Raw genomic sequence first — 25,926 nt, 5'->3', positions numbered from 1 at the left:
TAGGGAAAAAATGGTCATGAAAACGAAACAGATGACATGGGAACCATATAGCTCAGCTGGTTTTGTTCACGTTTTGTATTAATTCTGCACTATGGGCGGGAGGGAGATGTAGAGTTCTGTTTGGATCTCCCTAAGAAAGACTGGCCAATGAACAGCATGATACAATAGCCACATTAATAAGAATAAAAAGAAGAACACAGCAATTAAATCTTGTGTCCCTTCAGAGATTTGGAATCTCTTGATCATGATAGCAAAAGATTTTAAAATCACAGAAAAATTGGGGAGTTAGAAAGAAAATTAGGCTTGGCAAGCTCTGGGAAAAGTGTTAAAAGTAGGCCCTGGGAAATGTTAGGCCTCGTGCTTGCTAAGATCATGTGAAACTGCACCTGTGTAGTCAGTATATGATAAATGATATAATTGTTAGATGTGATTAGATATAATTATTGTTTAAAGAATCATGAGAAACTAGGTTAGGGGTTTGAGGGGGATCACAAGAAATCCCTGCTTGGGTAAAATCAATGCATACAATAGAACAATGTAAGTTTAATAATTAATATGTAAGTTATATAACTATAGAGTATAAAAACATGTTTGGCTCAAAACCAAGGGGGGTCAGAATTGGGTATGTGTACCCTGACACCCAGAGCTCTTTAATAAAGCACCTTCATATAATCATTTGTGATTATGTGTGTTCCTGAACGCTAACAATCACGCACCCTCAGATGGACCCCAGGTGGGTTTTCCCACAGCATGCTGTGCAGATGTTTGTGGATAGATTGCTCTTCCCCTGTCCCTGTGCCTTTTATTTTGTGTTCCAAGCTGAGAGCCTGGCACGGCATCTCTGTCAGGCCACCCAGCAGTGCCCGTGGGGCACACCAGCGGGTTCCCCACAGCACTGCTCATGCCAGCATATGGGCTGCTAGGTATGGGCCCCAGCAGAGTCTGCACTGCCATCAGGATCCCTAAATCCTCCAGCTCAGTGACTTCCCCAGAGCTCCCAATGCACTGCTTCCTGTGAGATGGGCAGGAGGATGATCTCTTCTGAGGGGGAGTAAGTACAGAAAAGACCTGGTGACAGCTTTCCAAGTGAAAATCTTGGTGCAGCTCGCCAATTCTAATGCGATTGGAGATTTTAATTTTGCAATGGATTAGACATTTGTTGGTGAGAGGATGAAAAAGCCTCTGTTGGCCCTTCAGTGGTAGGTTTCCTTTGCAGCTACTCAGATACAGCTATGAACAGATGCAAAAGGCTTCAAGCCTGCCTGCCAGGTATATGCATTATTTCTAACATCGCATAGATTTAAGCAAAACGCCACAGCTGTGGCAACTCAGTCCAAAACAAAGATTACCAGGTTACTAACTGCGTGATGTGGCTCAGTCAATTTATTTTATTGTAGTGTCTGATCCTTAGACCTGTCTGTAAACATGTAGCTTAAGGAGGGTTGTTGTGCTACTTTCATGTATATGTTCATTGAGCCACACAAGCAGTAACTGTATCCCATCTTATATTTTCTAAGCTGTTTTTGAGAACTTGCATTTCCAAAACCTCTGGTTTATTTAAAGTCGTACTGTGGCTACTATTGCTCTTCAAGCAGTACAGAAGCAATATTTCAATCCCTGCAAAATCATTTATTAAAGGCATTTTTGAACCATAACTATCAAATCCAAGGCTTTTTTTTTTTTTTCTGTTATGCAACAATTTTGGTGCTGTAGCAGTTTCAGTGTTTCCAGTTTTTTTCCTCTTCCTTTACCTCACATTTTTAGAAAACAGCTAATTCATTGTGGTGGAAAACAGATTAGAGAAAACCAGCAGCAGGCTAAAACAGTGAATAAAAGATGATGATATAAAAGCTGTCAGCAGCAAAAATTTTTGGGAGGCTGCATCTGGAACAGAGGTGCTATTGGTTGAATTCTGCATAGAGAACTCATTAAGCATTCAAGGTTGGAAGTATTCAAATTTTTTATAAGTGATTTCTATTTTATTATCTCATGTTGTTGTTTAGCATAGCACACTGTTAGGCAAACTGCTGAGTCGTGGCAACCAGTGTGCCTTTTGTGGAATTCATTGCCTTTCAGCTAAATTGCGTTAATAATGCCTGGAAAAGTTAGACATAAGCCCTTAAGAAAGTTTGCTTTAAAGCATTTTAATAATTCAGTGAAAGCTGTGTGGGTCACTCATTCTTTTCTGTCTATTCTTTGTACAAGTCTTAAAAAAAAGGCTCTTTACCTACTTGAAGCAGACAGAATGAGCTCAGCATACCCAGCTTCTCACCTGAAGTTTGGAGGTGATGTGTATGGTTGATAACTGTTCCCTTGCCACATCGGAGTGTGTACAGCAGGGATAAAATCTATTTGCACACACAGGCTGTTCTCAGGTGGTTATCCAAGGCTATGAATCAGAATTGCAGATGAGAGCTACAGAGATGAACATCTGCATTCTCTGTTTCTATTGGAAGGTATTTTTCTTTTCTTTATAATTTAAGGTTAATACAAGGAACAAAATATTCTTAAGAAATCCTTAAAACTACATAATGTCTGGTGAAAAAAAAGAAAATGTGGATTAAAATGGGAAGGATCTAAAGCATGATACTGAATTGACTTTTGAAAAGAAACCAGACTAGTGTCTAGTCTAGTTACTAGTGTTACAGTAATCAAGATGTTATAAAAAGAGGGGTTTTTTCAGCTCTAGAATTTGTACTCACTCATCTTTTCTCCTTCTGTCTAAATGAGTGTTTTAATGATTTCATGCTTCCCAGGGTGTCTCGCTTCACAGTATGCCGCAATCACCTTGCCTTTGGCCCTAGAGGCTGAGGAGCCCTCCAAAAATAAATGGGAAAAGCCAGAAGCTGTCTCCTCGACTTAGAATTTTCTTTTAGCTCTGCTTAATGGCAGAATTTTGTTGGGTTTGGTCTTAGAATGATGTGTCTCCAGCAAAAGCTTCCTCTGGCACCCACTGCCCTGCTGCTCAGGGGCATCAGCTGGGATGCTGTGCACAGCTATCTCCCAAATAAATCCCTGCCAATGCCTGTTATAAGAGCTTTTTAACTACTTGTCCTGCGTAGTGTTGGCTTTTCAGCTACCCATAAGAGTCAAGAAGTGTCAAGACCATGGTAGTTCTGAAACTATGCTGAGGAAGTAAATCTGTTGGGCTTTTTCTTTACAGTTCCGTACTTAAAATCAAAACAAAACAGGCTGGTAGTCACGAAACCCTTAAATGTCTGAAAACACATAGGATACTAAGTAGAGGTGGTTCTTTCCAAGCATGGATGTGCCACTGAAACAGGCAAGGCTGAGATAAACATATTGTTTGTTTCCATGACACAAAGAGAAATGTCTTGTTGAGTGAGAAAATAGCTGGATGGGAAAAATATAGCACTTTGTGACTTTAGAGCTACGAAACAGGTATCTGATTAGTGTCGCTCTAGTACTGAATGTTCATGTTGGATATATTTAGATTTGTATTTGTAGACATAGACACCTGAGTTGCTTTGCCCATCCGTCAGCCTAGGTAGCTGATGGCAGCGTTACCGTGGTAGTTCAGTTCTAGAACTGAGCCTCTCAGTTCAGCTCAGGCTCAGCACCACTTCAGTGGTCTGGCTGGCTTTTGGAGGAGGTCTTGGTTTGTCCATCCACTTCAAAGTATGACTAAAGTATGTTTGTATAGGTGGTGATATAAACTCGTTAATATTTTATATTTGATTTATAATTATCAGCGGTGAGCTAGTTTAACCTTTATTGTGCTGCTTTAGTGTCATTACATATGAATTTTAAAAATAATTCAACTTCTTCAGAATCATAAGGGAAACCTTTCTTAAGGGGTATATGTAACATACTGTAGATTGTCAATGGTTTCAGATGACATCTTTCAGAAAGTTAAGTAGGCATCACAAATACGTTTTGTCACACAGAGCTTTGATTGTTTTTAATTTATTTTTTTGTCTTTTAAATTTTTTTTTCAGATTTCAGGTCAGTTTTATTATATACTGATCACAGATTAGGATTAGTGATTTTGGACATGTTCCAGAAGCAGTTTTCCATTTAGTTGCCTAGGAAAAATCATTTGAACACATTTCTTACATCTCTTCTGATAACAACCATTTTGTCTTGCTTGTTTCTGTTCCTTTTTTTTAAAGAAAGAAAGAAAAAAAAAATTAAGACCTTTTCTTTCAAGATAAATCAAGATTTGTATAATCCTTACCCAAAATTAAAATGGAAACACAGAAACTATTGTCCTTAGCATATGGAACTTACTGGCTGAATGGCTGGGTTGATATGTTAGAGGGTCATACTTCCATCTGGAAGGATTGTAAAAGGCTGGAGAAATAAGCCAGCCAACATGTCTTTGAAGCCAAGACCTACTGGTTTTGGTAAGAATTTTCATCATTCTAATTAAAATATTTCATGCTTCCATTTGACAAATATGAAGAAGTTATTCTTAAGGTTAAACTAACAACAAACACAAAATAACAACAACGATTGTTGCCTTTCCTTGGGAAAAGTGAATTTTAATTCCTGGGGTTTTAAATTAAATCCATTGAGATATCCTGTGCTCTAGGCATGTATGCATCTCATGTTTGGGAGGAAGAGGAAGTGCTGCCTTTTTCTCTTGGAAATGTAAGATGAGACTATTGACATACAGGGGGCTTTGCACAATTAATAGTTATTAATAGTTATTACAAATAGTTATTACAAATTTATTAATAGTTTTTACAAATGTTATTACAAATGTTATTAATAGTTTTTACAAATTTTAGAGGACAATAATTACAGATTTTTGACAGTAGGGTAAAAATTTAGTATTCTTTTAAAAAGGTTGTATGCACTTGTTTTGCTTTAACAATTTCTTTAGAAGTTTGTAATACATATATTTGTATAGAAATGTTGTAAAGCAAATAAAACGCATTTTAGACCAAATTTTTGGTTTTCCTGCTATTTCTGACATCATAGAAAAAGCATATGAAGTTTTGCAAAGTAATGAGATTTTTTAAAAATGGTTACATGTGAATGTTTGTATGTACAGAGAGGAGGAACAAAATAGCTAACACTGCTCTGCAAGTCATTAAAATACCTAAAAATGTAATTCATTTCCTCTCTGTTGTAGATTTGTAGTATCTTCAGCTTGTCAAAAAGTGTGCAATAAAATAAGAAAAGCAAGTTCTCCAGTTATACCTCGTTCTAGCCCCCCTGCTCCGACTCCCTACATTGTTCGCGATTTTAGGTCTGCTCTTCTGTAGCCATCTGTTCACTTCCTAAAATAGCACTGCTTGTGTCTCAATTTAGAACTTTTCTCATTATCCATAATACATTTTAACTTCCCTTTGAATGATCCTCATTTTGATACTGAGTTTTTTAATGCACTGCTGAATAGTTATATTTTAAATAGTTGAAAAGCAACTTTACATTCGTAATTGCACCAACATGTTTTGGGTTGTCAACCATTAGAAATAATTCCTGGCTTTCAGTGTTTTCTGTTTCTGTAATTGTTTTGCACTGTTCTGAGTATTACTTCATTTGGAATTAGTCAAACACTAAATTACAAATACACTACCAAGCTGAAAAATGGTAGCACGAAGTCACACAGTGATTGCAGACTGATCCTGTGTTCGCAGTGATTCCAGGCCAATGTGTGTGTTGCATGATTGACTGCTGCTGGACTTGCAATGGACTAGAATAGATAAAAGCCCTATCTCTATAATGGCACTAATTTACCTTTCCTCTCTCCAACCATTGATTTACTATGCTTTCTATCACACTCTCTTTCATGTCTCTAATTTTCTATAATGATTTACAAGCTTTGACAGCTCTAATTTTGTAAAATTCACTTAAAGTTGGTCATCAGGTTGAAAAAACTGTATTAGGAAAGAAACACGAGAAGGAGAAAAGGGAACTCGGCAGAGAAATGGACGGACAGCGTTAAAGTGATTTTTGTAGGCAAAAGCAGACATTATTACTGAAGAATTTTAAAAGCATCTTTAGTATATATGTTTGGTGCTGAAAGCCTTATTTGCTGTTGAAAATTATAAATGTTGGCACTTTTAAAAGTTTAGTTGATTACCTGCTCCATATAGATGGAACAGTTCTTTAGAGGAGCAAAATGGCCTTTCTCAATGAACTGGTGAAGTTGCAAATGTGGGCTTTGGTCGTTTAATAGTGTTTACATTGATAGCTTTCACTAAGACATTTAGATTTTTTTCTCAGGTACTTAGGAACATTTTCAATATCTTTTATGATTTCTTATTATACTTGTGTAAATACACAGAAGTAATTTGTGGAATTTGTGGAAAAATAAAATGGCAAACATGGATGTCATTCATACCTATGAATTGTAAGACCTTTTTTATTCTTTTTTTTAGTGACTACTGATTTTAAGAAGAGCTGCAGAATAGACTAAGAAATTGTGCAATCCATGGGGTCTCCCATTCACTCAACAGCCCATTTAAGGGGGAATTTAATAATGTTGCAGATCTCAGAATACACTAAAAAGAAAAGAAAAAAAAATGGTAGAGTAGTGAGAAAAAACATTTGGTAGAGAAGTGTTTTCTTCTTTTCCAGTTAAATTACCCTGATGGCCATTTTTATAATCTTCAAAAGGCCAGTTTGAAATGTAACAGCTCAAAGGTTTCAGTAAGGACAAAAGTAATTATATAATGATAGAAAATGACACCAAACTTTTCAGTGGCATATACCATTTGTATCTATTTTTGTTAGCCATTTGTGAACCATGAAGATTACTGATGGTGCAGTAAAAAATTATGATAATCCTTTCATTCTAGTCATTCTTCCCCTCGTTGTTGATCAAGCAAGAAGAACTCAGAGCAAATTAAGAAAACCACTATACATTTCTGACTTGGAGTTTCAGAACACCCACAAGAACATTATTCTTGCTAGGGCTGTAAGAGTGGCAGGAAATGAGCCCAGACAATGGATCATAACCTGTTTAGCCTTTCTAACGGAGCCAGCCTCACACACACACAGCCTGAGACTGTGCTGCCAAGTGCTGCAGTACGGCAGAGGCACCGGAGGCAGGGATTCGGGCAGGAGGGGTCTGTGATTGCCTGGGAATGCTGTTCCTGTGGGCTCTGTCGACAGGAGCCTCTCAGGATCTCGTCTCATTTGCAGGATTGCTGCCTTGGTGGGGTGCGTAGGGCAGAAAGCAGCGAGGGAGAGCCCTTGGCAGGGTGCTCCAGGTTGCCATGTTACAAATGTGGCAACTGCTGGCTTTCTTCTGAGCTGCCAGAAATTTCCATGGAGCGTGTTCATATGGGGTGTCATTCTCCTACAAATGCCAGCACGGCTTGGTATGGTCCTGACAGCTGATTGATTGATTTGATTCATTGCCTGGATAAGCAAACATATGAGACATGACAGGCTGTATAGGCTTTAAAGACTTCTCCCATTTTGTTGCTTGCTGTAGGCTTAGAGTTAAATATAGTTAAAGATTTGGAATCAGCAAAGAGAGGGAACTAAAAGTTAAGAATACGGAGTCAAATATCAGTGTGACTAATATTTCCAGAATATATAAAATTTTCCCTGTTCAGGAGAAGAAAAAGATAATGTATTTATTCACATCAAATAAACAGGGACAACAATAAAATGACAATATTGTGTGTTCCAAAGGTGTTTACGAATAGAAGTGACTGTCCCTGAGAAACAAAGTAAAGTAAATCAGCAGCAAGATAATGTCAAAAGTTATGTTTAGGTAGCAAAGACAAACAGGAGAAATAATCTAGGCTACCTAATGCATCCGTGATTCTGTAATACATGTTGGTATAATTCGTGTTTTATTGTACAAATATAAAATCAAGTATAAAAGCATGTTTTATGTAAAAAAACAGAAGCAGCTTGAGATTACAAAAGCAGCTGCTAGTAAACCAGGAATTTGCGGGAGAATGACCCAGCAATTAAGATAAGACCAAGAAGAGGTGGGTCGACCAAGCGAGATAAGCGCTCTAACGACCAAGTGATTAACACCTGATACCGACCTGATCTGATTCTCCAAGACCATGCATCTCTAAGCCTGCTTCCCGAAAAAAACACTCAAACTTCATGTCCTTCTCAGAAAATTCATCAGCAGTAACTGCATAGCCTCAAGCTGAAGAAATTCTATAGAACTCAGCTCACCAAAAGACGGTTTGTGAACTTGGGGGAATCAGTGCAACAGAGACTGATTCAGAGTTCACCCAGCACCCGACCCCGGGCTCGACACTGACAGTGATTGTGGTTGCTTCCAAAATTCAATTTTGCAAATTTTATTAATAAAATTGTTATTGATAAATTTTGGCTGCATTTCATTTATAACAATTCTAATTTCATTGTAATTGATAAGGAATGACATATTGAGCATGGCTAAAATACAGTAGCTCAAAAAAGAGTCCACTACAAACAGAATGAGAGGAGCAAACATGCTTAAACACTTAGAGGACCATTCACAGGAGGAAAGGCTGGGTTACAGTTCTCTGGGCTCATGTCAGATGAGGGTTGCATAGCACTGGAAGGTGCTTCTATTACTGCCTTACACCTGCTATTACAGTAAGCAAATTTTAAACTAAAAAAAAATATAATTATATGCAGTCTATGATTTGCCACATAGAACTGTTGTTTAAAATATCTGATTGTAAAAGCATAGCAAGATTCCAGAAAGGGAATGAATAGCAAACTTCACCCTATAATCAGGACTTGAAATCAAGGACCGGCAATCAAGACTTGGTAGTTTTGAATGTTGCAACTCTGTAAGTGAGCATAAACAAAGGTGCACAAATGTAAAGCTTACTCTTGGTATAATTTCTTAGCTTATTTTTAGTCTCCCTATTTTTATCTTCTGTATTTCAGGTTTGGTGGGGCATATGTTTCAAGTGGTTTATGAAGCATGACTTGTAGTACTCTGGAATCATTTGAGATTGTAATTTTAATAATTAGTTGAATGAGTGAGTGATGAAAACACTTAGCATTTAAACTGATTTCCAGGTTTTTCACAGCTCACTGAGATAATTGGCTCAGTTCCAACTATTTGCAGCTTTTTCAGGATCCTCCCAGCTGGAAGATATGACAAGAGGCTTTGGTTCCCATTTTCAAAGTTTATTCATAAGCGCTAGGAACAGACATGTGGAAACAAACCCAGAGATGAAGGACTGATGATCCAGTCTGAATGATGGTGTCAGTTCTTTGAGGCAGTTGCATGAAAAGTAGTCAGCTCCAGAGCTGTTTAAATAGTTTATAGGCATAATATTAAAATAAACAAAACATTGGAAAAAAGTTCAACTCAAAGAAAAGGAAAGATCTCTGTTTCTTTTAGAGTTGTTTCATGAACTGCAGGCTTTCTGGTCAGATATCCTCTCCCATGACACCTGAGTGGAACTTGTCCCACTGAGATCTTCACTGCTACTGCTAGAGGCAGCAGTGAACGAAATGTAAACAATATTGAAAATCATGGTTTTTAGAATCTGTGCTTTCCTGTGTAGGATTTGATATCAGCAGTTTTTCATGGATGGCAGCTCAATGTTCTGGAAAGACCTATGGTACATTTCCAGATCATTTTGTAGAAACAGTTTCCCACTGCTTGTGATAATTGTGGAGCCCTGGGAAGCCAGCAAAAATCTGAACCAGCATGACTAGTTTAGCTTTGTGTGAATGTGGCTGTATTTCTTCCAGGAGCTTGAAGGTTCTTTAGATGCCTTTATGGCACTGTGAATCTGAGCTAATAAACCCTGTCATGGCTGAGTTGGCACCATGTGAAGTTAGCTTAGGTGTCTGTCTTGGCACCTCCTGACCAAAGCTTACACAGCAGCATTAGAGTGAGTGAAGGTTGCTCAGGATTTCATGTATGTACTCAGCGCTAGTCCTAGATCCTGATTTAATGTATGTACTCAGCGCTAGTCTTAGATCCTAGATCTAGGATCCTAGATCCTGCTGGATCCAAGCTGGTGCTGGTGATACTAATGTGGTGTCTCTGCCTTCAGGTCTAGATGTAGCCAGGCTTTTCAATTCAAACACAGCTTTTCTGCCAATCAAATGCTGCATCTGGGTGAGTAAGACCTACCAGAAGGAGTGTTGTGTTGGACCCAGTGAAGAGAACAGGCTTTGTTGATTGGTGTGTTGTGCATGCTCAGTGATAACTGTCTGCAGGGCTGTTCCCCTCCGCTACCCAAGGTATCATTTTACTTCTGATAATGGAAAGTTGATTGTAAAAAGAAAACAATATGGAGGTAGATGCTTCTTAAAAAAGCAGTAGGATTTATTGTGATATACTTAGTTTTTCTTGATCACTTCTGCTGCTTGGTGTTGGTTGCTTTTTATTTTCTAGGTAGAGTTGAAAATAGCTCCTTAAAGTGTTTCTATTTTGAAACTGCCTGTTTTATACTGCCACTAGTTTTAAGGAGGCTTAAGAGTACTAGTACAAAAAGATATCTTAAGAAGTACTTACGTTTTGGACAAAGAGGAACTGTCCTATTTTTAAGGATTATAGCAAGCACTTTTTATAATACTGGTTTTTTCCACTTTCATGAAGAATTTTCCCATAAACTATCAAGAATTCACATTTAATGATTGAACATTCTAAACACGTGGGTATAATTTACTTCATAATGAGATTCAGGGAAAAACAGAGTGAAACAGTTACATTGTCATTTAACCAGTATTTATTTATACTAGGTATATTAGTAGTTTTATAAAATTACTTTTTTACTCATATGCTCATTTTACATTATTAAATTATACTGATTTGGTTAAAAATTTCATCTTCTTGTGAAAGCTAATAGTTTAAAGATCCCTTTGCATGAATGAACGTCCTTAGATCCAATAAGTAAATACCTACATGTCCTGGTTTAGGGCAAATTTAGGAGAAAACTTCCAGTGGGGCTTCCCCCCCCTGGGAAGCAAACCCACGTGGCTCTTTTCCCCCACCCCCCAACCGGTTCGGGAAGAGATTTCTCTGAGAAGTGGAAAAAACCTGTTTATTTCACAGGCACAGCACCACCCCGCACAAAAATGAATGATATCTAATTACAAAGCTTTTCGCCCTTCAGAAGAGATGACAAACTTCAGAGGGTCTCTTTCCTGTGGGTGTTCGCTCTGTTATCAGTCCCTCTGGCACTGGAAAATGCCGCTGCCCAGGCTGGGCTCCCGGTAGTCCACGGGTGCAAGCTCCCGGTGCTCCCCCGAGTCCCCAGTCCAAAGCAGGTTCGATTCGTTTCAGAAAAGGGAAAGAGAACAGTCCAGGAAGACCTCTCTGCTCTGGCTAGTTGGAAAGCCAAGGCGATCTGTGTCTTGTTGTCTGTCTGTGCTGTAGTCAAAACTCCCGATGTGGGGGGAGCAAGTACAGTCTCTGATAACAGACTCGGTGCTTCTTTTCCACTCACTTTTAGTCTCAGATGGAATTTTAAGAGTATAAAACCTGTCTCTGGGTTAGGTGGACGAATGGGGATACAATTTAACATCATAATCAACCCAGGACACTACAACTGAATTGTAATGTCAACATCTTTTCATAATCTCTGCTAGTAGTACAAAATTGTGCCTTTTATACCTCAGTATGGTGTTTGTAGGGCCTCAGTTCAGAGCTTTGCATGAAGTTATGCTAAACAAGTGGTTATTGTGTAATTGCTTAAAGGAGACTTCTGTCCCAAGTGATTCCTTCAGCAAGCAAACTGAAGGGGACAGATAAACCAGACTAGGCACAGGTGGTAGTATTTCCTAAAAAATAAAAGAGATAATGTCTTTTTCTTTAAGTCCTTGCCTATAGTGGAGTTGTTTGTCTACAATACATATTTATGTGCTAAGTGGCATTATTTTGCTATGATTACGCCTTCAGGCTTTGAAGTCTTATATCTGTATGTGATTTTACACCATTCAGTCTGGAGTCAGAGTTTGTCTCTGGGATTTCTGCGGTTCTTTTAGCTCACTAATACATTTAGTGTTCTGCTTTCAGCTAATTTCTGTGGATTTTGGCTTGCATCACTGGTCCAGTACTGTTGATGACTTTTAGTTGCTTTTACCTGAATTCAGAAGATGAACCTAAATCCTCAGCAAGACCACTGGCTTTGAGATCTGATCCTGGATCTCCTTGTAGTGATTTAGATTTGCTAATTTCGTTTCCTGGCCAACGCACCAAATAAATGTGGTTTTAAAGCAGCAACTAAAAAATTACTAGAAAACTTTCTTATTTTTTGCTGTGAGATATGGATTAGAACAAGAGCAAAACAGGCTTAAAACTTAAAAGAAGTAAAGAAAGTTTATTAACAAAAACTATAAGAATAAGAAAACCAGAATAAAACTTCCAGAAAACCCTTCTTTCCCCCACTACCCAACCATTCTCTTGTTCACATGACAACATAGAGACAAAGAACTTTGGTGTTTAAAACAGTCCCAATTCTTGCTAGACTCTTCTCTAGAGAAACAGAAGTCTTTGTAGAGAAACAGAAGTCTTTTTTCTGATAATCTATGGAGTTTCTCACAAAAAAACTATTTCTGTTATAGCTTTCTATTTCTCTGATGCCAGCTGCCCGGAAAACTGCAATCAGTTCACTCCTCCCATTTCACATCACTCTGAGGTGTGTATGGGTCAATGAGTCTAGGGATGTCATTTTTAAGGATGAGTTATTCAAAGGCAAAAGTTCTCTTCATCTGTCTCTGTGAGCCTCTCTGGAAACAGAAGTTTTCTCTTTGCCTCTACAACGGCCCCAAATCTTCAACTATTCCTTCTCCCCCTCTGTTCCAGCACCTCACTGTATCACAACTACTTTACTTTTAGCTCAAAATCCACACTTTGAACTACTCTATTCCTCCCAATATACTCTGTCATGAATTAAAGGAGTTTTTTTCAGAACACTATTGTCCATCTCCATAGCTTTAACAGAAAAATATTTCAGTTTAATTAAAGCATCTCCTTATTCTCTACCTCTTCTGAAGCTTAATTCTTTTCTTTACTGTCTCTGATAGTTTATAAAGTCTCTTTACATGTTGATTACTCTCTTTTTCTCTCTCTGGATAAAAGGATTAATCTGCAAGTCTCATCTGGGTAATGAAAAGGTTAAAATCTTGTTCAGGCTTTGTAGATGGTTCTGTTATGTCTGCCGGAGCAGAGGCTGGAGCTGTCTGCGATGGAAGATTCTTCATGGCTGCTCTGGAGCGTGTGGTCACTGTTCCAGCCCGCTGCAGGTCAAGAGCTTTTTTCTTTTCCTTACTTGGCAGTCTCTGGTGAATTCAGTCACAGCAAAAACTGCAGCCGAGCCAGGGACCGGCCTGGCTGGGCCAGAGCCCGGGGCAAGCCCCGCAGGCCCCATCTCCTGGCCGGGAGCTGCTGGGCCCAGCCCAGCCCCCGCCCCATGGGGTCGCATGGCCTGGGCAGGGGACGAGAAGCCAGCTAAAGCTCTGTTACCTTTCACAGCCAGGAAACAAAGAGACAAAGAAATTCCCCGGCTTAGGTCTTAAGGTGGTGTTCACAGGTTGATCTCACTTTTCAATGGTTAAAATTGCTGTCAATTCTTAGAAATGGCCAGCTGTTGGCTGGGAGAAAAACTCCCATCAGCCTCCAGCAGTTTTAACTTCTTTAGGTGTTTCTCTTTGTTTTCTTAAATGCCAATCTATCACACTCCTCCAGCTCCATACCTTGTTTATGTGTTTCTCATGTGCCTTCCTGTAATCTTCCTTGGAAGTCCTGTAGTGCGTGTCTGTACATCTGGATTCTGGGAAAGCATCTGCTCCAAGCCATAGATAGAATGACTAGGGGAATCATGGAATCACATAGTGGTTTGATTTGGAAGGGACCTTAAAGGTCATCTCATTCCAACCTCCCTGCCATGAACACCTTCCACCAGATCAGGCTGCTCAGAGCCCCATCCAGCCTGGCCTTGAACTCTTCCAGGGATGGAACATCCACAGTTTCCCTGGGCAGCCGGTTACAGTGTCTCACTGCTCTCACAGTAAAGAATGTCTTTCTGTTATCCAATCTAAAACCTACTTTCAGTTTAAAGCCGTCACTCCTTGGCCTATCACTACATGCCCTCGTAAAAATTCCCTCTCCCGCCCCCTTGTAGCCCTCTTTAGGTACTAGAAGGTGCTATAAGGTTTCCTTCTCAGAATCTCTTGTTGCCCAGGCTGAACACCCCAGCCATCTTAGCCTGTCTTCACAGGACAGGTGCTCCAGCCCTCTGATCAACTTGGTGAACTTCCTCTGGACTCATTCCAACAGGCTGATGTCCTTGCTATGCTGGAGACCCCAGAGCTGGATGCAGCACTCAGGTGGGAGGTCACCAGAGTGAAGCAGAGGGCCAAATTCCCCTCCATTGCCCTGCTGGCTGCACTGCTCTGGTGCAGCCCAAGATGCAGTTGGCTTCCTGGGCTGAGTGCACACTGTGGTGTGACATGGCCATCACACAATATGTGTCTCAAGAAGTAGAAAGTACCTTATTTTTTTCTTTTTTTTCCCCCTACCCTTTTTTATGATGTTTTTGAGGTGGCTTCTTTTAGCAGCATTTGACAGGCTATGTTGAACAGTGCAGAAAATACCTGAGTTTCCTTAAGGATGAAGAGTTACCTGATGTCTGGTGTTTGGGGCTGTATGAGACATGAGCAGAAGGAAGACAGGACACTGAGGCCCTGGGGTATGTGGGTTGGTCCTGGAGGATTATCTACCTATCAGCAGCTCTGTATGCATTTAGTTGTGCAGCAGTGCAAAGAGGGGTGATGTTCCATGTGAAGTTTCTTAAATCCTGTCATTACTGAATGATGCAAGCCTGTGGTCACAGGTCCCTGATACCACAGCGGTCACTGGAGTGGTTCATGTAAGTGCAGTGTTCGTAGACAGAATATATCATTAGGAAAATGGAGTATAGTTTTTCATGTGATTCTTGTGGTTCTTAATCAAGCTGGCAGATAATATGTGAAATGTGTTGGTATCATGCATCAGCATACTTTGTCATATTTAAAAGTGCATCTAGCTGAGGCTGATTGTATCCTTGATCAGTGTACTCTGCAGCCAAGGATACATTTAAGATATTAAAATGGGCCTATATACGATGCTGTAAATTGATCCAAGCGTTGTTAACTAAGAAACTAAACACGTACTTTCCCTGAACTGAACAACATACAAGAAAACTAAGTTTAGAGATAAGAATTTTGTCTTTTTCAAGGTATTGAAAAAACTCAGACATCCTCTAAAGAAATCAGAAGAGCTGAAAGATGTTGGTGTAAAGACTGCCCTTTAGAGGAAAGATTCTCAACATCTGCTCTAAGTACAGCTGTTCTAACCTGTGATAGAACTAAAAATTTCAGAGAAGTCTAAAATGAGACATTACTTTTCAAAGGTACATAGCTTTTAGTTGTCGCTGTTGTTGTTTTAACTATTCTCTTCTCCTCTCTTGGATGTGCTTGCCTTCTATGCTTTTCTTTCCCATCCTTGAATTTTTTATGGTTTAATAGTGAAAAGAGGAACAACACAAACTTTTTACTTGTAAATACATGTTGGGAAAAAAACCCCAAAACAACCCACATAAAACACAAACTAATTTATCTCCAATAACAAGAGCCCAAAGAAAAAAATCCGTCAAGTGTTTAGTAATTGTAGCTTCAAGGAACTTAATATTTTTTATTAGGTACAAACAATTAGAAGTATTGCTAATGCTGCATCTCAGAAGAGCTGAATGTCTTCAGTGGTTTGATGTTTTTCTCCTGAAGTTCACCTGATCACTGCAGTGATCACACTGACAGTGGGATGGAGTTGAAACTCAAGCTTGTTAAATATTAGATTAAAACCCAGTGCAGAATTTGTAGCCCAAGGCCGCACAAATATTGTAAAATTTAAATGATAAATCATTTGAGAGAGACATAACCCACTAGACTAATGGATACACATTAAAAAAATGCCTCATTTAATTGCTGTTAGAAAATGGGAGAAACCCTGGGGAGGTTTAGAAGTTCATAGCCTTCAGAGAAACTCTTAACACAGATTTTACAACATTAGCTAATGTGGTGCAGAATGCTTCAGGTCTTCAAGAACAATTTCTGTGTCATTTAATCTATCCTTAAATCTGTTGAGAACGAGTCTGTGTGCTTTCCTTGCCCTCACTGTTCTTATAGAAGGATTATTTGTGAGGGCTCACTTCTCTAACTTTTTGAAAATTTATGCTCTGTTTCTTATGATTTCCTCACAGTTATATTTCTTCTGCAATACTATTATTTTCTCCCTCTGATATTAATTTTGCTATTGTGTTTACATAAACACACCAGCAGCTACCATCTAATGCTTTTTTTTGCTAAGCTAATCAAGAAAGATAGTTTCATTTTCCCTGTGATCTTACTTTTCTTTATCATTACAACAGCCCTCCTTTACATCTGTTTCACAAGTGACATTACTGCTTCTCTGTTTTCTAGAAAAAGAGAAATAATGGATTCACATGTCTAATTTGTATTTCTGGTTTATGATCATCCTGTTTTTCAGTAAGCCACCTGGACCTTTCCCTTCTGTTGTTCCAGTACCGTAGCTCCTTTTTTATAATAGTACTTCTTTGTCTGTGAGGATACCATTCTGGATTTATATGGTGACAGAAAATGGCATTTAGATTACAAGTTCTTAGGAAATCAGCCTGCCTTATTTCTGCTACTCACAGACAACATATTTTCTTGGCAATTATAAGCATTTGCAGTTTGCATGGAGACTCGTAGTTCTTTTTATTCTGCAAATACGTCAGAGATTTGTGTGCAGATATGCAAATGGTATAAGTGCTGCTCTTAAAATTAATTTGCTGTCTTCTTTGATAGATCTGGAGAAGGTGCTACAAAATTTCTGTAATGTGCCATCTGTTTTATGTATGTTTTCTAGTTGACATGCACTCACTTGAAAAATGTGACAGCAGCAGAGAAAAAAGGCAGCATTTTTTATCTCTGGTGTTACTGTCCATAGAACCTATAAAATACTTTAAAATCATTTTAATATTAAGAGAATCAATCTTCTGGTGCTTTCTCCTTCATTTGCTTTCTGTAAAGTATGCCTTATAGGATGTGCATAGGACAGGAATTCTTTGTTTGCAGGAGAACAGGCTTTTAAAGAGGAGTGTTTTGAGGTCTGAGAAAGAATTCTGTTCCCTTCCTATATTATAAACCCTAAGACCCTAAGCTTCCCTAGCAGTTAGTTATTTCTTGAAGTCAACAATATGTATAATAGGTAAAGAAGGTGCTTGCTGCCTTATGTATGAGGTTGGGCCCATAAAAGCAAAATACTTGAATCCTGAAATGTTTGCATGCAGTACATGGAACAGAACCACCTGAATCTGGAATGAGACATCTGAATAATGGTTGTTGCAAGCAAAACCAGACTGGAATACAACACTGTGCTAGAGCAGTACTTTTCAGAAGATCCTAAGTGTACTAAATTTTTTTTTATTATCTGCTGAATGAATCTGTTATAAAACCTAAATACATAAATGAGCCTGTAAAAAGAGGAGTAAGGTAAAGTCTTGTCAAAAATACTATGAGCAGGTGAAGAGGTCCTAAGAAAAGAACTGAACTTAGGAGATATTATCGCTAAAAGACTAAAATGTAAAAAACTGCTATCTTATACTTCAGTGCATGCTGTTCAAGGTTGTAGTAGTCCATTCAAACTAATAGTGCATCAGTGACTGCCTTCATGAGTGCAGCATTGTTTTTTTTAGTCAAGATGATTTTTATCAACAGGTAGTCACAATAAATCTAAAAGCAGTTCTGAGTTCTGGGAACCAAGAGGAAAATCTGGCACCTTTTTTAGGTAGTTTTCTGGAATCGCATATTTCGATATGGGGGTGGTAAAGTTGTTAGTTTTCTTTACCAAACCATAGATATTTATTCATTTTTTGAGGGTGGTTATTATCAGCTGTAGATTTAGAAGTGATTTGATCTTAAGAGGGCTCTTCTTTTACTGGAAGTACTCTCTGTGTAAGAGATTAAGTGACATTTTTAAAGAGCTACACAGTTTTCAAATTGTAGGACATTTAGAAAATAAAATTAAATAAAACAAATATACATTTTGCAACAGATTCTGACCTGTCTCTACTTGAAAAAAATACTAGTTTGCCTTCAAAGTTAAAGAACGTCTCATTTTGGAAACGAACAGGCTAATAGTCTATTTCTCTTCAGTATGGTCTCATTTCAAAATCCTTCTAAAGAAAGCAAAAGAAAAAAAATTATGGACAAATTTAGAAGTTCACAAATGCCAAGTGGGAAGGCTTCACAACTGTTGTAAATTGGATGTTTGCACATTAGAGTGTGAATGCTGATTTTAACCTTTCCGTCGGGAATTTTGTATGCTGTGTAGTTGACAGGTGAGAACTGTATTCCCTTATTAGCTTCCCACCTCTGTTACTTCCTGGGCACAAGGCTAGACAGGGGTCAGAAACAGAACATCAGTAATAGAAACCAGGAGCTGGAAGTAGGATGAATGTTGGGAAAATTGGAGCTATTGCTAAATCCTGTTTGCTTTGATACGTGTAACAGCTCACTTGGAAGTTGAACTGTTCAGTGCATGTTTAGGGATTTTTCCTTACTGTGATGCTTTTCAGACGATGTGTTTTGTTCAGTTGATGCCTGTGATACTTGTGCCAATATTTGGTGTATTAAGAGCACTTCTGGCACCTTACAGACTGTCATTGTATGTGCAATACTCCATGGAGCAAATGTACTATAGGGTGCTATTTTTGTTGCCATTTGCCACATCTGTAAGGAAGTACCTCTGGGGGCTGAACTGCAGACCAGAGGCTCAGCCACTTGATGTATATGTAGAGAGGAACACCTAACAGCTCTGTATCTCTCCAGAAACAACCCACTCAACAATGCTTAAAATACTAGCCTTTATAAAGTTTTGGAGGGTTAAGAAATGAAAATTTAATTTTGAAGCAAGACAGTAAAGCTTGATAAATTTATCAAAATTGATAAATTTTGGCTGCATTTCTTTTATAACATTTATTGTGTTCATATAGATGTCCTATGCAAAAGTATCCCTTGGTTGTGCTTCAAAGAGAAGTTAGACATGGCTTAACTGTGTCTGTGGTATAATTTGTGGCTGTGGTGCAAAGTTTTCTTCTGCGTGTTCTCCCCTCAAACCTTAAAGCACCATTGATCACCCTGGTATTTCTGCCTTACCATCAGTTTTACTCACCTGTTTAAAATAAATAGCTTGCATTTCAGTTAGGGTATGTGTTACTTTTTAAATATGTGCAGTGGTGATTTAAAGTTTTCTAAGTTGTGAGAAATAGAGTACTTGCTCTGCTTGATTGCTTCCACCTTGCATTTGTTGCTGAACATTTGTTTTCTTTATTTATGGTGAGAGTTTGCAAGGATGTGATGGGGCATGGCTATACTTGTATGCAGACCGAGTGCTTACTCCAGCCTATTCCAATGAATTATTTCCACTCACTGGAAACTCTCCTGTTGCTATCCATAGTAGTCATTTTATTAACGGTTATTAAATCCAGGTTTGGAATTTTTTACATTTATCTGAAACACCTGTGTTTTCTAAATATGGCTAGAGCAGTATCCTAAGAAGAGACTTGCTTACCAATTTGCAACTTTAAATTGTTCTAACTCTCCTACAGTGAAAGAGGAAAACCAGGGAGACCAAGTTTATGCATTTTTCAAAGTGTGTTTGATGTTGAATTAGTCTTTTTAGCAAATGGCTTTATTGCCGAGGTCTGCTAAGTAGAGGGAAGGTTTGCAATTTTAAAATTAATTCATAAAAATATTGTTATAATACTGTATTTTTATGTTGAGACAAGTAAAAGAAAGGCTGTCTCTGGCAAATCTAGCATTCATTTTAAACATTTATTTGAAACACATTTTGTGTTTTAAACATCATGAATTACAGATAAATAATGGCCAGTTCTACTGTTTTTTAATTTAAAGATAATTTTATGTTGCCATTTTTCATTTCCCTTTAAAAAAAACTTTTGAGATAATGACACTAGTTTCTTCAATTACCACTGTGATTGCTTTCCATGAGCAGATTGGAGGAGATACTAGAGAAATGCAGCATGTTTAGATTAAATATTTATTGCTTAAAGAACATTTGATTTGTCAATAGTTAAAAAACTATTAGTGTCGAGCATAATTTTTATTCACGATATATTGTGTTAGCCTAGGAGATATGTTGATACATTGGTAATGTTGGATTTATGACAAGACTGTAGGTAAAATGTTCTGTTTGCTGTTTTGTTGCCAAGCTTGACAAGACGCAAATGTAAACTATCAAATATCAATGTAGGTGGGAATTTTTTCTCCCATAAAATCTAGCATGTAGTTGTTTGAGTCCGCTGATCTTGGAATTATTCCTTTAACTGAGGAGTTAAGAGATCCACTCAAGGGTCCTGGGTTCAGTGTAATAGGTGGGGATGGAAATGAAAAATTTCTGAAGGCTCAAGCTGCTCAGTCAGAGCTTCCCTGGCAAGGGGGAGAAGTGCTTGTGAACTTAGTACAGGAAACTTTCCGGTTGTTACGGAGCAATGATTAAGTTGTCTTGGGAGGAACAAGTTTAGAGTCTGGGCTTAGTTAGCAGAGGTAGTTGTTGTTTAAAATGAAGATCTGAGACAAGTACCTCAAAGAGCCCTGGTGAAAGACTGACGAAGTTCAGGGATTGTGTGCAGCGAGCAGTTGTTAGGTGCTGTATCCAGAGACAGTGGGGCAGAGAAGCTTAGGGTATCAATTGGTTATTCCAGCACTGAGGTGAATGTTTCAACACTTGACAAATACCTCTCTTACAGTCATTAGCTGTTAGGCTTTATCTGAGGGCCAGGGCTAGTACCTGTTCCATCAGCTACGCCTGCCTCTTCTTCTGGGATGCTTTCTTCCAATACTTGTCCTTCCCAGCAGACTTAACAGGTTTCACGCCTGTGAGAGGCACTGCCAACGAGAGGTACTAGTAGAAACATTTTGCAGTTTTGTAGTATGTTAGGTAGGTCTGTCACTGTATGTGTTGTAATCTGTGAAAACAATATATTTTGGGAATGATTTGCATTTTCTTGATGCTGGTGATGCACATGAATACTTAGAGATGTAAATTAAAGAGAGTATTTTGCATTTAGAGAGAAAGAAGCAGGAACACTTGCTTTTGCAGATGATTTTAAATGCATACGTGTTCACCAAATGTGAAGCTGTATTCTGTGTTGAAAGATGAGCAATAATGCATTTCTTCATAAACTTTGTCTCACAGATAACCTTGCCCTTTAAGGGAAATTGATCCTTACACTGATTTTTCCATATCACAACCTTTGTTTTCTTCTGAAAGTTTGCTGTAGTCAGAAATAAATAATTCCTTTAAACTGAGACTGTGTTGAACTAGAAGTATTTGTACCACTACTCTTTTTCCACCTCTCAAATTGACTGTGGTGTTATTAAAGAGAAATGAGATGGCTTTTAGGATTGGAGTACATGTGCTGAGAGAGCCAAGAAAACAAATTTGGAGCTTGAGATTTAGGTCTCCTGGGTTTTTTTTATATTTTAATTAGTGAAGAAAATTAAAGCACACTAATACTCTTCTAAACTTCTGTGACATTTACTGTAATTTCAGTTATTACAGTAACTACCTGCTTTACATGCACTTTATAAGTTATTTATAAGTTGCTTGAATAAATTTTTGCTCTTAATTACTTGTTTTGGTTATTGCTCATTAAACATTTTTGCTATCCCATGAATAACTATGAACTTAAATACATAGGAGCTCTCACTGTTTCTGATTAAGTAAAGTATATGGATCAGTGCATGATTAAAGACTTTGCTGTTAAGTGTATGGATAAGTGTGTGCATCCGCTGTTCGTGTTTGAGACTTCCTGTGCCTCCAGGTGGACATAGCAAGGACACCACCTGGAATTTGTGCAGTTTATTTCTGCATAAGCTGTGATACAATGTTTTTCACTTTCCATTGAGATGATGTATCTTTGAATTAGGTAGAACCTCAGTGAAAATCAGACTTTATATATGAATGTTCAAATTCTACCCAACGCCAAAAAGCATTTTTTGTTAATCAAAAAACTGTGTTCCGTTCTTAAATTTCCACCTCTTTTATTTCCTATTTTATTTTGTTTGTTTTATTTTGTTTTGTTTTAATTTTATTTCTATTTTTTTTAGTGAGTGACAGTTGCTTCAGGAACCTTGCCGAGGATCGTAGTGGGATAAACCTTAAAGATCTGGTCCAAGACCCTTCTTTGTGAGTATCTGGCTCTTATTGCTAAGCAAAGCAAAGCTTCTTCCTGAAATCCTTGTGAGTAGTTTTGTAATTATAGAAAGAAGTAGTATGATGAAGTACATATAATGCTTTAGTGGCTTATGCTTGCCAAGTTGTTAGTCTTTAATACAAGCAGGTATTATTAAAACTACCTGGTTTTTAATGTAATTCTGTTCATGAAGTAACATCCAGAGAGCACATACAGTAGAGTCATCAGAGGTAACAGATTGTGCATGCTGGTATTTCTATAGAGGACTTCTGTGCACATTGTTGCCCCTCTTTTTTTAAGGAGGAAGTGCAAATAAGTTAGAATATTACTGGATAATTATTGTCAGTTACCTTAACATCTAGAATCTGTTTTCTTTGTATCTGATTTCATGCAGCTGATATTTGTTTCTTCCTCTGCTACCTGTTTCAATTTAGGTGTATCTGCATATGGTCTAACTTTTGCTTCATCACAAGACAACTGGTCTTTATCTCAGTATTGCATCTTTTTCTAAAATAAAATTCAATCTCATGACCATGACCTCTGAGCCAGACTTGAAATTTTATCAGACCTTCTTTGTCATTCAGTTTTTTGCTAGCGTTTATTTTTTGTTCCTGGGGTTTTTTTTCTCATCTGTTAACTTTAGTAGTAGATGAAAATGTTCTTGCTAGCATGTGAGTGTACCACTTGTTATGAGAGAAGGGAAAAAGAGAAAAAAAATTCACATCTTTTTAACATGAATGACAGTGCATTCCACAGTGAGCTCTAACATGATGGTCCTTGATACTGAAAGAGCAAATTTTTCAGTGTTGATTGAGAAGGAGTGAAAAACAAGGTGTATTTGGCATCTTATTTCAGTTACAGGGAGTTATAGTAATTGAGTAGATACAGAATTTATTTTGTCATGTTGCTACAGGTAAATGACATATATGCACATATACATCTTGGGCAATTTTGACATAGTGTTTGTAATTGATGATTTTTACATGTGAAATGATAGAGGTACAAGGGGCAAGTATAATTGTTGCTTGATATGTACAGTGTGAATGCAATAGATAAACTTTCAATAATTACTGTTTAAGTGTTGAAGTCAAGGCTGTTGTATAGGTCTTGATTTTCAAAATTTTTCTGTTTGAGTGGTATTTTTTTGAGTATTTTTGGTTGGTTGGTTGGTTGGCTTTGTTGATTCTTTTTTGTTTGTTTGCTTTAGAATTGTATGTGTGTTTTGGAGCTGCAGGTAGGCTTACATGCTACACACAGTTTTGGGCTTGCACCTCAAGAGTTTACTTTCAGAGGGTTGAATTGCCTTTGAGGTAGAATGATCATTTTCTGTATATTTTTACCAGAAGTAATGGAATATTTTAATTTTCTGCTTTAACTGTAACACACATGAAGAATATTGTAATAAATTGTTGTAACCTTCAAAGGAAATTAAACGGATTTCTGTTTCTTATATAGCATAAGAAACATAAGTGACTGAAACATAGCCATTTTTGTCACTTTGAAAGACTGAGTAAAGTCTCAATACATGTTAGGTTTCAAGGACTGCTTATGACACTTTGCTGTGTGACAGATTACAGTGCAAGAGAAATGTCCTTCCTGCCGAATGATAGGAATGTATAGACTTGGGTCTGTCTTTCCAAATCTACATTCTTGCTGTTCTATGACTGAGCACCTATTAAGAGTTCTTGAAAAATATGTAACAGTGTGAGTGAATCTCCAAAATGAAGAAACCATCTAAGGCAATATTGTTCAACCCAGCCTTTTGTAGGTGACTCCTAAGGTTCCATGGGATCTGAATCCCTTGTTATGCAAAGGACAGCATGAGAGTGCCAGACAAAGAGATGTTTTAATCTTTTTTTTGAAATAAAGAATAAAGTTTAATTAAAGCCTTATGCCTATTTGTCTTATGATTGATGCCTGTAATAATACCTGGAATCGTAAAATAGCATTTGATTAATCCTCTTACCAGTTTAATATTTACACTTTAGGATTTCTTTAGTGCTCATTTGTGCTGACTGTAGATGCCTTGCCTCTTTTTCTTTGTAATCTCAGATGTAAATATTAGATTTACATAAAAAATGCTCATGCTTTCTCACAAATGGCTCTGTCCCTCTTTGTTTGCTACTCTTGGCTCTGCGACAGACAACTTCTCTTTTGTTATTGCAGAAGGCCTTTTTTTTGGACAGCTGTAAGTGTGTCTTTACACTGAAATAAACCTATAAAATAGACAGCATTGTCAGTTTTTATCATTAATGTTTGGTTTATATCAAGTGTGCCTAATTGTCAGAGTAGTCTTTTTTTCCCCAGTTGATTTTCTAGCTGGAGCAGGACTGTAAACTTAAACTGCTTTTATTTCTCTCAGCAATGCTAATAAAAGCTCTGCTGCTCAAATCAGTTGTTTGATCACCTATACTCGTATGTGATTAACTCACAATTTACTGTGTGTCAATAAAAATGAAAATTCTGCTAAAGGAAAAAACCCCAAAACACCAAGCATATCAGATAAACCTGAAGGGAGGAATTATAGATTATGGGAGAAGGAAGCATGCAACAACTTTAAATTTCATGTAGTGGTTAATTAGAGAAAAATTTAATTTCTGCAAAAAGTTGGTCATAGTTCAACTATAAAGGTAGTTTGAGAGTTAAGTGCTGTTTTTTATTCATTGCAGATAATCATAGAATAGTTTGGCTTGGAAAGGTCCTTTAAAGGTCACCTCCTGCAGTGAGCAGGGATGTCTTCAACTAGATGGGGTTCCCTGGAGTTCAAGGATGTCTGCTATATACAGTGCTCTATATACAAAACAGTGCTCTGTTTTGGACACAAAACTTAGAGATCCAGAGGTGTGTAGATGAAAATAAAGAGAAGACAAAAAATGTAATGCATGGCAGGTTAATTATTTGAGGAAACAGCGTCAAGAGAGGAAGTATGACTACATTATATAAAAAATTATTAAAGCGTTTGTTCTGTTTGCCTGATGAGCAAGAATTAATTAAATTTATATTAGACAGCATTGATTGGATAGTTTGAAAAAATTCTAAATGTCATTTGGTAAAGAAACTGGAGTCTATATCTAAGAATGTCAAGGAGAGTTCTGCAGATTATAGTCTACATATTTGATCCTAAGTGTAGAGAGCTGGAACAGCAAAGCTTTTTTTTTTTTTTATTTCCTCCCTTTTTTCTTTTCTTCTATGAAAATGTATGCATTTTGGCTTGTCTTCTGTGTAATTAATATGACCAAAAACCAGATGGAACTTATTTTGATTCCTATAAAGGTAACTTAATGTGGCCGTGAATTTTCAAATCCCATGGTTTGGTTTAGATTATGCCCTGCCTACTATTCCAATAACTCATAAAAGATACTTAAAATGTTTCATTCTACAGAGATGAGTCTCCATGAGAAGACTATAGGTATTTTTCTATTCATTGTCCTAGAAGAGCAGAGCTGCAGAGAGCAGGTGCAATTGGAGGAACTAGGCTGCTGATACTTAAATGGTGGTTCAGATTTTATTCAGCTGAAGTAAAAGGCAGTGAAACAGCTTAAGGTGCTAGCAAATTTCTGCTTTTGTGGGGAGACCTTTGAGGCTCTCTAGCAAGGCAAAAGGCTGGTGCTCCAGGAAAGTTAAACATATTGATCATTTCATTTGACCCCTTGCTCATGATCAGACTCAATGGTCTTCACTCCTCTGTCTTCCTGTCCTTTTCCATCCTCAATAGTCAACTGGTGCTCAGTAGAGAAATGGGTTAGATACAATTCAATAT

General features: G+C 37.7%; 1 protein-coding gene across 10 annotated transcripts in view; it reads left to right on the top strand.

The window, feature by feature from the left end:
- The window catches only part of GPHN (gephyrin), a 276,397-nt gene that overhangs the window by 64,936 nt on the left and 185,535 nt on the right, over positions 1-25,926 (top strand). For 8 of the 10 annotated variants that reach the window (XM_058832193.1, XM_058832174.1, XM_058832165.1 and 5 more), the window contains exon 2: positions 22,081-22,159. The exons of the other annotated variants lie outside the window; for them this stretch is intronic. In XM_058832193.1, coding sequence (XP_058688176.1) covers positions 22,081-22,159 — 79 coding nt within the window. The remainder of the gene's footprint in view (positions 1-22,080; positions 22,160-25,926) is intronic. 10 annotated transcript variants of the gene reach the window in all.

Source organism: Poecile atricapillus, chromosome 1, assembly GCF_030490865.1.
Source record: "Poecile atricapillus isolate bPoeAtr1 chromosome 1, bPoeAtr1.hap1, whole genome shotgun sequence".
NCBI lineage: Eukaryota > Metazoa > Chordata > Aves > Passeriformes > Paridae > Poecile > Poecile atricapillus.
This window is presented reverse-complemented; position numbering and strand designations above follow the sequence as displayed.